The sequence below is a fragment of the Sarcophilus harrisii genome, chromosome 2 (assembly GCF_902635505.1).
Source record: "Sarcophilus harrisii chromosome 2, mSarHar1.11, whole genome shotgun sequence".
Lineage (NCBI taxonomy): Eukaryota > Metazoa > Chordata > Mammalia > Dasyuromorphia > Dasyuridae > Sarcophilus > Sarcophilus harrisii.
The window spans coordinates 383,545,185-383,557,372 of record NC_045427.1 but is presented as its reverse complement, the minus strand read 5'-3'; the positions used below and the strand labels follow the sequence as shown (position 1 = coordinate 383,557,372).

The window sequence follows — 12,188 nt, the reverse complement described above, 5'->3', positions numbered from 1 at the left end:
TCTCATGTATCTAAACTCATATCTTTAGAAAGTGGAGGAAGTGGTGAATCTGGAAGGAAAGAGTCCTCTAACTGCTTTATGTATACAACATTTCTTTGCTGATTCACAGATAGTACAGAGAAGAAGAGTTAGACTCAGAATGGACTGGTTTCTGTCCTAAGTTCAACAGAAACAACTAGCAAAGCCATGTCAGCTGGTATAGCTTTTTAGAAAATCTTTAAGTTGAAAGGTCCTCAGAGTCTGGCCCATTACTAAATTACTTAGTCAACCTCTAGTCACCACTTGAAGGCTTGCAATGTTGGGGGACTTAACTGCCTGATTCATTTCATTTCACTTTGGGATGTCTAATGTACAACCTCTTTATCAGTCTTACTCTGGGCTCTGGGAGGGAGGGAAAGAGAGAAAGGACAGACCTTTAAAGCCCCATTTCATTGTGGAGGGGACATGACTATCCAGAAGCAATCAGCAACAACACCAAGAACCAAATGTGGGCATTTTGCCTCTCAGTAACATGAATGGTTCATGAAGGAGCACTGATTAGGAAATGGATATTTTAAAAATCATTTTGAAGATTTTACCCCACAAAAATAAAGACATTTGCATTTCCCAAGCTGATTGGCTGCCATGACATGTTTATCATGTACATTGTAGTAAACAGGGAGCTCTGTAAACCTGTTCTGAATGTAGGGATAGTCTGAATGTAGAGTTACCTGGCAGTTGAATCTCATTTTTTCCAAAAGAGATTCAAATAATGTGTTTCCACATCTGTTCACCATACTGCTGTCAAGCTAACTTCGCAATCAAAAAAAGCATCTAGGTCAGGAACTCAGAGAGAAAATTCATACACAAATGGGCACATGAAGAGCCAAACATGCCTGCCCACCAGACGGGCTGTGTATGTAAACAAAATGCAGCTGAGAAAAAAAACTTTGCATGGGTGAGCATCTCCAACATTTGCTAAATGTAAATGAAAGGATGAGTAAATGAATGAGTGGTTAAATTCATTGTTCCTCCATAGCCAGAACTGTGTAGATGTTGCTATCATATGGGCAACAGACACATAATTATGTTAGAAGGTCATAATATAGAACACAAAATGTTGATGCTAAAAGAAGATGGAAACATTGAACACAAAATATTAGAGGCATAAGGAATCTGAAAGCAAAAACATATAGAATGTCAACTAGAACAGACTTCAGATGGATCTAAGATAGTTCACCTACAATGAAATGTACTGGAACATAGAATACAGAGAGTTGAAAAGGAAAGAAAGATGGGAGCCCTGATTGTCAGTGCCGTAAGAATCCATGGATCTGAAAAAGTAGAATATTAGAGTTGGAAGAGGTCTTAGTACATAGAAACAAGAGTGTCAGAACTTTGGAACACAGAATATCAGAAATGAAAAGCGTCTCCAAGGCCATCTAATCCAGCCCCCTTATTTTAAAGAGAGGAAACTAAGACAAAGAGAAGTTACATGCTCCAGTCATCCTACCTATTATAGGAATGAAATAGTCCTAGATTTGGAGTTAGAGGACTTAGGATTCAATCCAATTCCAATAATTAGTTCTTGTATGGCCTTAAGAAAAATAGTTCATATGTCTGAGGGCTATAAAACTCTGCATATTCTTTGACCCAGCAATACCATTATTAGGTCTGTATCCCAAAGAGGGTAACTAAACAAAAAGAAAAGAACCTAAAAATATGTACAAAAATATTTATAACAGCTCTTGTTGTGGAGGCAAAGAACTGGAAATCAAGGGGATGCCTATCAACTGGAAAATGGCTAGAGCAAATTGTAGTATGTGATTATGATAGAATAGTATTTTGCTGTAAAAAATGACAAGCAGAAAGCTCTCAGAAAAACCTGGAAAGAGCTAAATGAACTGAAGAAAAGAACCAAGAGAACATTGTACGCAATAACAGTAACATTGTACAATGATAACTAAGAATGACTTAGCTATTCTCAGCAATATAATAAGCCAAGACAATTTCAAAGGACTTATAATAAAAATTCTGTCCATAGCCAGAGAAAGAACTGATAGATCCCGAATGCATATCAAAGATTTCTCTCTCTCTCTCTCTCTCTCTCTCTCTCTCTCTCTCTCTCTCTTGCTTTCTTTCTTTTTTGGTCTGTGTTTTCTTTTACAACATGACTAATATGGAAATATGTTTTGTATGACTGCACATGTATAATTTATATCAACTTATTTACTTTCTCAATGAGGGGAGAAAAAAGAATTTGGAACTCAAAATTTTACTTAAAAATGAAAGCTAGAAATTGTTTTTACATATAATTGGGAGTAACATGAAATAAATATAAGAAAACCCTTGGGGGGAAAAAAGAAAAATCATTTCACCTTCCTGGACTATAGTTTCATCATCAGTATAGTACAGAGGCTGATTCTCTGAATTGCCTTCTCTCTCTAAATCTCTGATCTCATGATTAAATTGTTGGGGGAAAAAAAGACATAGCTCATTTCTGGTTTGGGACTGACTATGAAATAAGTGACATTTGGATCATCTTCTCCCTAATCTTCACTCCCCCTCCAACCTCAAGTGGTTTATCTGAATGGCCAAGTCAATCTTAAGAAGTCTAGCTTTCAAATGAGGCAGCCAGATGACTAAAGAGCTAGAATTCTGGGTCTGGAACCAGGAAGGCCTGAGTTCAAATCCCACTTTAGACACTTACAAGCTGTGTGATCTTAGGCAAGGCACTTCAATTTCCCCAACCATAAAATGGGGATAATAATAACAGCCTATCTCCAGGGTTGTTGAGGATCAAATAAGGTAATATTATAAAGCATTTGGCAAACAGAAGGTGTTGTATGAATGTTAACTATTATTAGCTATCAATAGGCAGGAATTTTGAAACATAGCTTTTTGTCATTAAACTTCATGATGATGTAAACAAGTCTCCATGACATGGTTAGCAGTCCCAACATGGTCATGAGTTGGTTTTTCCAGAAGATCAAAATAGTCTGAAAGCATCATCTCACTTGTCCTTAGACAGTCCCCAGGAAGTAGTTAGGTCAGACCTTTTTTGAAAGAAAGAACTCTGTCCCAGAAATTCCAGATTCTAATCCCATCTCTACTGTTTTTTTGGCTATATGACCATGAGCAAATCATTTTTTCTTTTCTTTCAGTCACAGTTCCCTCATCTTTAAAATGAGGTTAAGAAGTCTGTTCAGCTTATTTCACTAGTCTGTTGGGAGAGCCTAATAAGATAATAAATGGGAAAATGCGCTAGCCATCATTATAATTTTACAAATGAGAGAACTAAAGCTGAAGGAAGCAAGTGATTTATCTTAGGTCACATAGCTTGAAATGATCACTTCGTATCCTCCAGGGATCCTGATTCTTGCTTCGCTGATCTTCTTGGAGTGGAATCCAAATCCAAATAGGTCTCTATATTCCCCAAGGTAAGCAATGAAAACCCACAGGCAAAAGCAGGACAAATCCAATTTTGAAAACAAGGTGTCTTGCCTCTCAGTATACTAGTCTTAGACGTCACCTAATCTTAACATGGACTTAATCTAGTCACCAGGGGATGACTACTGTTCATATTTTTACAGACCATTAATATTTACAAAACATTTTCTACATAAACATCCTATGACAGAGAGAACCCTTTACTTAACTATTCTCAGTTTATAGATGTGGGAAATGAAGCTGATTAAGGTGAAGTGATCTGACTGGGACTGTTCATTAAACTATAGCATAAAGGTTCCTTAGAATTGGAATGGGGATTGGGAGTCACCTTCCTATTCAGACACCTCCCAGACCCACAGAATCTCTTTTCCTAGAGCATAAAGCCTGACAGGGACATCCTAGGCACAATGAAAGATATCTTCTCTACTGTAACAACCATTGCTAAAGATTTAAACCAAGCATCAGCCCAAAGGTATGTTGATTAAATATTTGGCACACAACTAAGGAAATGACTCTTAGCTTCCTCAGTAAATTAAAGGGCTGAGGATTAGCAGACCCTCTGGTTCAGGAACTCGTTGACCTCTCCTGCCTCCCCCCCAGGCTCCCTTCTTTCCATTACTGAAACAGCTTTTTTTTTTTTTTTTTTTTTTTGACAACCACATTAGCCCAATTCCACCCACCCCCATTTTCCCAGATGTTAAACAGCTGTTCCCTAAATGCATAGATTCGTTGACTAAGCATTCAAAGCTGCCAAGCAAATTCTACTGGCACAACTGTTGTCAAATTTTACAGGTCCTATTGAGGGCACTATTTAGATGTGAGATTCTGGATTCTTCCAAAGAAAATTATTTATAGTTTGACTAACAGGTTTTTCATCTGGCTGAGCATAGGCTGTGTTGATACCAAATCAGTTTATCCAGCTTGTCACTGGCATTCAACTCCATCACTTTCTGCATCTGTCTTCCCACTTTCTATACACTCCCTCATATTTTCTGTGTCCCTTTCTTCCACATTTCTTCATTTCTTTACTTCTCTATCTCCCACTGCCCCTTCCAATTTGGGATCTCTCTTACTTTCTGTAATCCAAATCCCCTTTCTGCATCCTTCTCCCCATTTCTTCCTGTCCCTCTGTTTCCTTGCATGAGTCTCTTCTCTTACATCCCGTCTGTAGTGTTCTCTCTCTGTATCCCTAGCTGTTCAGAATCTCATGTTACCTCTTGGGCTATGAAACTGGTCAAATCCCTTAATCTCCCCAAACCTCAGTTCCCTCATAAAATAAAAAATGGATTTAAAGATCTTTAAAGCCTTTTCCAGCTTTATGTAATGGATAAGACTGATCACTTCTTTTTGTAGTCAAAGGACCTCGATTTAGGTCTTAACTTTGCTACTTCCTATTTGTGTGATTGCCGGCTTTATTTAAACTGCCAGATGTCTGTTTAAACTGAGGATCATGGAACTCTATAGGATTTAGACCTGGAAAGATTTAATAGAGTTCAATCTCCTTGTTCCACAGATGAAGAAACTGAGGCACAGAGAAGTAGGTGGTTTGCCCAGTGTCTCACAGCTAATTAAGTGTCTGAGGGGAGATTTGAATCCAGGGTTTCCCAACTTCAAGTATGCTACCCTACCCTATGCTATTTTTTTTTAAACATTTATGGTTCCTTCAGGTTCCCAGTCCTATGATTTCTCCTTGACAAACTCTAGGTATAGCTGATTTCAGCATTAGGAGAAAAACAAATTGATTAAATTTACAAATAAACACTGAGGTACTAGAGATTGACAGGTAGTTGGTTTTCGCCTTTCTGGTGTAGTTGCAGTTTAAGAAGAGAAGGCTAAATTCAAATGAATTACTAACTGGAAGAATTCTAGATGGGGTGACAAAAAGTCAAACATTCCAGGCAATAAAATTTCAGGCATTACATAGACATTTGTTAGATAAGTTAGTAATCTTTTTAGATTAAGCTATAACCTAGTTGGTTTAATTATAAGAGGAAGGAGATCATGTCTCTTCATTTTGCCAACTAAGGAGACACATAGGTTTGTCCCAAGGCTCTGTTCAATTCCTTTGTTTATATTAAGGATTTCCAGAGATCTATGAGGTCACATTAAAGAAATAATTAAAGAATCAAATTCTGTCATTTCCCCTTTATTTAGTGTGGCTTTTTTACTGGACAATTCTTCATGTAATTGCATGGCTTACTTCAAGACTGAAAGTACTACTGATTCATGAATTTTTGCCTTCAGAAGAAAAAGGCCAAGTGAACAACCAAATCCCTATATAGGATTGGATCTATTAATTATTGGATCCATTTAATGTATACTGAAAATACTAATAATAGCTAGTTATAGCAAGATGTTTTATAAATATTATTTCATTTTATCCCACTGGGACCTCTATTACAAGAGGATTCTCTTCTGAAGTATCAGGAACACATATCAAGTGTAGCAGAATACTTTGTTTTTGTGCTAAGAGTTAATAGCTTTCTTTGAAATAGATTATAACATGAAATTTCTTGGCTAGTTTAGAAAACAGGGTCTTCTTAACTTTCTGGTGTCCTGGGTCCCCCTCTGGCAGTCTGGGGAAATCCTATAGACTCCTTGAAACACTGTTATCAAAATGTATATAGGCACATGTGTATGTGTGTGTATATATAAGACATCTAGATCTCTGGTTAAAAAACTGCGTAAAAAGTTCAACCAGATTTTGTTCACTTTATTTTTTTTTCAACTTTTTTAACAACTACAGGGTTTTATATACCTATGCCAAAATAATGGAAGCTTCTTCCATAGTCATTCTTGGGATAAGTATTAGCATCTATAGGATAGATAACCTCTGAATTTATAAAGGCAAAGCAAACAATGGGGACAGTTTTAGGCAGATTATGTTATACTGTGCCCCACAGAACAATCTGCTGGCAAAGATGGAGTTTAGCCTTGGAGCATAGTGTTGTAGGAAGCATATGGTCTTCTCATTCATTCTTCACATCCAGTGCTTAATGTATACTTAAGCATTTATTATGTGCAAAGCTCCATGACATACTAATACCACAGCTTTAGAATCTGCTTAGACACTGCTGTGATCATGGTCTACATCTACTCTGAAGCATTGAGTAGTTCTTCTTAGTCCACTGAAGAAAATTTAAGTATTTGTGTTTATCATTCAAGGCCTTCTATAATCTGACTCCAAAGTACTTGTCCAGCCTTATTTCTCTCTTTTATTTATTCTATAGTCACATTTTGCTAGTTGCTGTCCATTCTTGTTCTCTTGTCCTTTCCTGTCTCTGGACTTCATACTTTGAAGAGATATTTTCCTCTTCCCCCCCTTTATTTTTTTTGCTCTTTATTTTCTTTTCAATTTTCTCAAGGATATTACAAAAGATATGTGGTGACATATCCCATTGGCAATAAAGCTCATTTAATGTGTTTTATAAGCCAAAAAGTCACTCTATTTTATCAAATACAATTAAAAAGTAAAAACAGAACTACAAAATAATGTGATCTCCTCCTTGAAACTTTCCCTGATAGTTTGACATAAGATGAAACTGATTTCTCTCCTCAAATTGTTCACAACACTTTTCATGGAGCTTTCTTGTACTTTTTATCTCACTTTTTTCATTAGAATTAGTTGTATATTTGTGCTTATTTTTATTAAATTATAATGCCATTAAGACATTAATTAAGACATCATCTCTGCATTTTCCCCCATTTAGTGCTGAACATGGGATTTTATACATAGTATGTTACAATTAAGGAAAGAAAGAGAAAGGAAAAGCGAGAGATGAGGGGGAAATACAGAGAAGAAAAGGAGAAGGAAGAAATGAAAAGGTAGGGGGGGGATTGAAAGGAAGTTCAATGACACAAGAAATCTGGGAAAGTCCCCAATGACATGACATGAAGCTAAAGAGGGTCCCCCATCACTGACTCATCATCCAGGTCACTTACAATGTTCATGAGGGTGAGAAGGTACTTCTGGACGTGTTCCTTCCCATGAAACTGAACCACAGAGTCATCCACCCCCAGAAGAACCTCGATGTTGTAGTCATCATCAGTGTCATGCCTTCGAGATCGTCTCCTTGAACCATTGATTCGGTCTTCCACAAGACCAAGCATACTGCCGAGGTTATCCAGGCCATGTAAGTCTGCCCCTGGAGTTAAAAACAAACACAGTTCATCAGCTGTGGCTATGCTGTGGGGCAAGGGAGAGACTGGTTGAATAGTTCACCAAAATTATCCACTCAAAAAACCCAAAAGATTTCTATACTAGGGGCTACTCCTTGGTGATGCAGAGGACATCTGAAAAAATACTGAAAACAGCTGTGCGTTTTGGTATGCTCCCATACGGATATTTTTAAAACAGTTAACATTTAACATTGCTGGCTTTGAAATTCCCTCCTTAGGCTCTTTATTATTTCTAACTGTACACACCAGACTGTGGCTTGCTGTGTACAGTCAGAAGTGGAGACAATGCCCATAAACATTGTCAAAAGTGGCTAGTTAATATTTGCTGTTTAAGAACCCAGGAGATAGTTAAAAATAGAAAATATTCTCTCCCTATAAATATGATGAGGTGGAGGAAAGGGGAGTAAACATTCAAGTAACAACATTCTTAGACTATTAATCAACATTAATTTAAATTAAACTATTGGTTCTTCTAAAATGTTATCTTTGTGCATTAACTAACAAGGTAATGTACTATTAGAGGAATCAAATCATATCTTTGTTGGTATAATTTATTAGAAATGAAAATTGGTGTGTACAGTCAGAAGTGGAGATAACACCCATAAGCATAGTCAAAAGTGGCTAGTTAGTACCTGCTGTTTATAAACCCAGGAGACAGTTAAAAATAGAAAATACTTTCTCACTGTAAATATGATGGAGTAGTGGAAATGGGGAGTAAGGATTCAAATAACAACATTCTTAGACTGTTAATCAACATTAATTTAACTATGGTTCTTCTAAAATGCTATCTTTGTGTATTTGATGAGAGTAAAACTCTGTGTGACCTAAGTAAGCCCTGCAAAATTATGTAAAATCGTCTAAAAAAATCTTTATTTTGATCTATAAACCCAAATGGCCTTGTATCCTCTCAGAGCAAGAAAAGCTTTCTTGGGAGAAGTCATGACTCCAGGCAAGAGTTCATATTTACTTGAGACTTCCCTTAGACTCATGCACAAAATGGGTCTTCAGAAAATGACTCTGCAGATCATTTCTCTTTTGTAAATGATATATACCCACCAAGAGACTCCTTCTTAGTGTTTTTTTAATAAAGCTTTTTTTTTTTTTTTTTTTTTACCATAGCCTTTGGGTTTAGCTAATTCCTTAGCCTTAACCAGCACCTTGGAGAACATGGAACTTTATGCATTCCTGCCTAACCTTTCTTTGGTACCCTCATCCCTCATCATATTAACTAACAAGGTAATGTGCTACTAGAGGAATCAAATGATATCTATATTGATATATTTTGTTAGAAATGAAAATTGGTGTGTACAGTCAGAAATGAAGATACCCATAATAATAATACCCATAAGCATAATCAAAAGTGGCTAGTTAATACCCTCTGTTTATGAACCAAGGAGACAGTTTAAAATAGAAAATATTCTCTGACTGTAAATATGAAGAGGTTAGGAGTGGTGGAAAGGGGAGTAAGGATTCAAGTCAAGTAACAACATTCTTAGACTATTAATCAACATTAATTTAATTGCTGGTTTTTCCAAAATGTTATCTTTGTGCATTAACTAAAAAGATAAAATACTACTACAGGAATCAAATCATATCGATATTTGTGAAGTCCGGACTAGCTCCATGGAGGTCTCAGCATCAGCCAGAGTCAGGATAAGCAAAAGTCTTTGGTCTTTAAGGGGGGAAAGTGAAGGAGATGGACAAAACTGCCAGGAGTTTTGCCAAAGATCCCTCCTTGATTCTAGAGTCCAGAATCTCCACATTTTTCTCCTCTCCATCCTGAAGCCAAGTGAAGTCTGGCTCCTTTTTTCCCACCCTCTAATCCTTGCTTATTATCTGTATACACCAAACATTGAGTAAGCACTGAACAGTGAGAAGGGCCATTCTTCCAAACATATGTTAATAGAGTCATTGTCTCATATTGAATAGGTAATTAGACTTAAGTGGTCAGTTGTCTGATTCAAACACATCTTTTAAGAGTTTCAGCTCTTTACAGATATTGATATATTTTGTTAAAAATGAAAATTAAAGAAATCAAACTGAGTGGAAGGGCAATATGTTCTCAAAGTTCTCAAAGAAGTTTTTAAAAGAAATTGATTGTATTTGTTATATCATGCAACACAACGGTAACAAGAATTATCTTTTCATTAGTTTTTTTGAGCATCTCACCTTATCAATATTTATGATAAGAGCAAACAAGATAGAGTTCCATGAAAATAATTGTATCTTATAAGGCAATATTCCTTGTGAAAGATGGTTGAGTGGAGAAATTCTGTGAACAGTTTTAAAAGGACCTCCATATAGAGTCAATACATACCTTAATTTTAGATAATTTCAGTATGTCCCATGGAGAAATCAGAAAGAAGGAAGGAGAGATTGAAAGAAGGAAGAAAGGAGAGAAGAAATAAAGGAAGGAAGGAGGGAAGGAGGAAAGAAATAAAGGAAAGAAGAGGAAAGAAATGAAAGAAAGAAAATATAGTTTGGGATCAAGATATTAAAGAGACCAAAAACTTTTAGACAACTTTTAGAGTTGGAAGGCATCAAACAATATAATTAGAAGTCAGGAAATATCTAATTATCAACATGGAGGTTACTTCAGAATTAGATCTTCTTGTGAAGATATAACATTAAGTAGTTAGAATAAAGGTCAAAGTAAATACCAAGTTAGAAGGAAAGCTAAAGATCAAAAGACACTGTAACAATTACTAAAAGTCTGAATTGATCTTTTAAAGCAAATTGTTGGCTCATAAGGGAGGAAATAAACAAAAGCAGAGATATTGTCTCTTAATATTTCTTAGAAAAGTTTAACAGATGCAAAATAGTCACCATAAGAGGAAGACAAAAAGAATAGACTATATAAGAATAAAATAATTTTTAAAAAGCATAAACTGCCTTAGGCATACTAGATATCATTGTTTTAATCACTACTTTCAACTGTTTATGAAATGAGATTATACAAACACTAATATATATGTTGTATTTCATGTCTATTTGTTGTTTTTGATAAGTAGAGAAACATGGCATCCATGGCTAACACTGGTATAGTATTTGAGCTTATTTGCAAAACATTATTCAGGAGGATGAGGGAAGGTGATTAGTAGTATCACCTCACAAAATCAAATCAGAGAAAATAGGTAGAGACCTTGAGGTGAAATCCAGTGAAATTATTCTGAAGACATTCATAGATTCATTTGAACTTCAATAAATATTTATTAAGTGCCCACTGAGCATAAGTGTTATCAGAAAATGTACTGGGAAAACAAAGATGAAAATAACAATCCCTATCCTTAAGTTGTAATTGACTGGGGGAGGGGAGAAGGGAATGACATATAAAAATAACTATAATATAAATTAGGGAATATTAAGTGCATAAGAACTATCCAACACAGAGGACTGAGAGATTCAAAGAGGAAAAGAACATTTGTATTGAAGAAGGACTGGGGGGTATGGAGAAATAATAATAGCTCTTCACATTGATATAATATTGTTAAAGATTAGAAAACAATTCAGAGTTTCATGGGTGTAATAAATGCACAAAGAAACAGTAGAAAGTGGCATGAAAAGGAGAAACAGGGAGCAATGGAATATGGCCAGAACATAGAATCTATGAAGGGGAGTAAGAGTTAGCCAAAAACTAGCTAATGGCCAAGATAAAATGGATTGTGCAACTGTCACCCAAAAGCCACTGTGTCCAGAGGCTCAAATTTGGAGGAAAGGGCTAAGGAAAGATCAATTGATCAAAAAAAAAATTACTCTGAAAAGGGAAAATATATATTTGAGTGAGTACTATAGATTTCCTGGGGAGTCTGGGGAAGGTTGGGGATCTGGGTATAAAGATAAGAATAACTGTGATATAAGGATCAAATGGATGAAACTGGGACAGCAAACAGACAAGAAATGGAACAGATCTTATAGTATTCAAAATGATACTTTCATAATGATGAAACTAACATATTTGGTAAAATATACCCATATATTCTGTGAGGAAGATAGTGATACATAAGATAATAAAGTTAGGAAGAATATCTGGATCTAACCAAATTCTTACATGCTGAAGGTGATACAATTTTAGAGGTACTTGGAGATTTAGTTTGAAGATAGCTCAAAGAGAAGATACCAGAAGAATGGGGAAAAAAGATTGAACTTCTATCAAAAATGATCGAAAATAAAAAAATCAGCAACTACCTTCCAATGTCAATTTTCTCACCTTTATAAAATCTTTGTGGAAATGGCCTACACATACATTTGTAGTATCCTTGATGAATACAGGAGAATATAACAGGAAAGCTTTTGCAGGTGATTTTCTACTTTCTTATTTATATATAACTAATTTAGAGTATAGAGTACAAAATCCTACACTAGCTATTGTTCATTGATTTTTAATTAGCATTTAACCCAGGGGAGGAAAATGAAGTCCAGAAGGCACTTTTCCAACTCCAACACGGAGTCTCTCTCATATACTACTGTATAATATACAACCCTCTATTATAGATGCAATCACTTATTTTTGCTCAATGATCCACTGAGAATTGATATTAAAGGAGATATAAAACATACTGACCCCAGCTATTGGCTAATCT

At 35.7% G+C, this 12,188-nt stretch overlaps 1 protein-coding gene across 2 annotated transcripts in view; it reads right to left on the bottom strand.

The window, feature by feature from the left end:
* The window catches only part of ADAMTS2 (ADAM metallopeptidase with thrombospondin type 1 motif 2), a 451,708-nt gene that overhangs the window by 168,990 nt on the left and 270,530 nt on the right, over positions 1–12,188 (bottom strand). For both annotated transcript variants that reach the window (XM_031953540.1, XM_031953539.1), the window contains exon 4: positions 7,372–7,574. In XM_031953540.1, the coding sequence (XP_031809400.1) occupies positions 7,372–7,574 (203 nt within the window). The remainder of the gene's footprint in view (positions 1–7,371; positions 7,575–12,188) is intronic.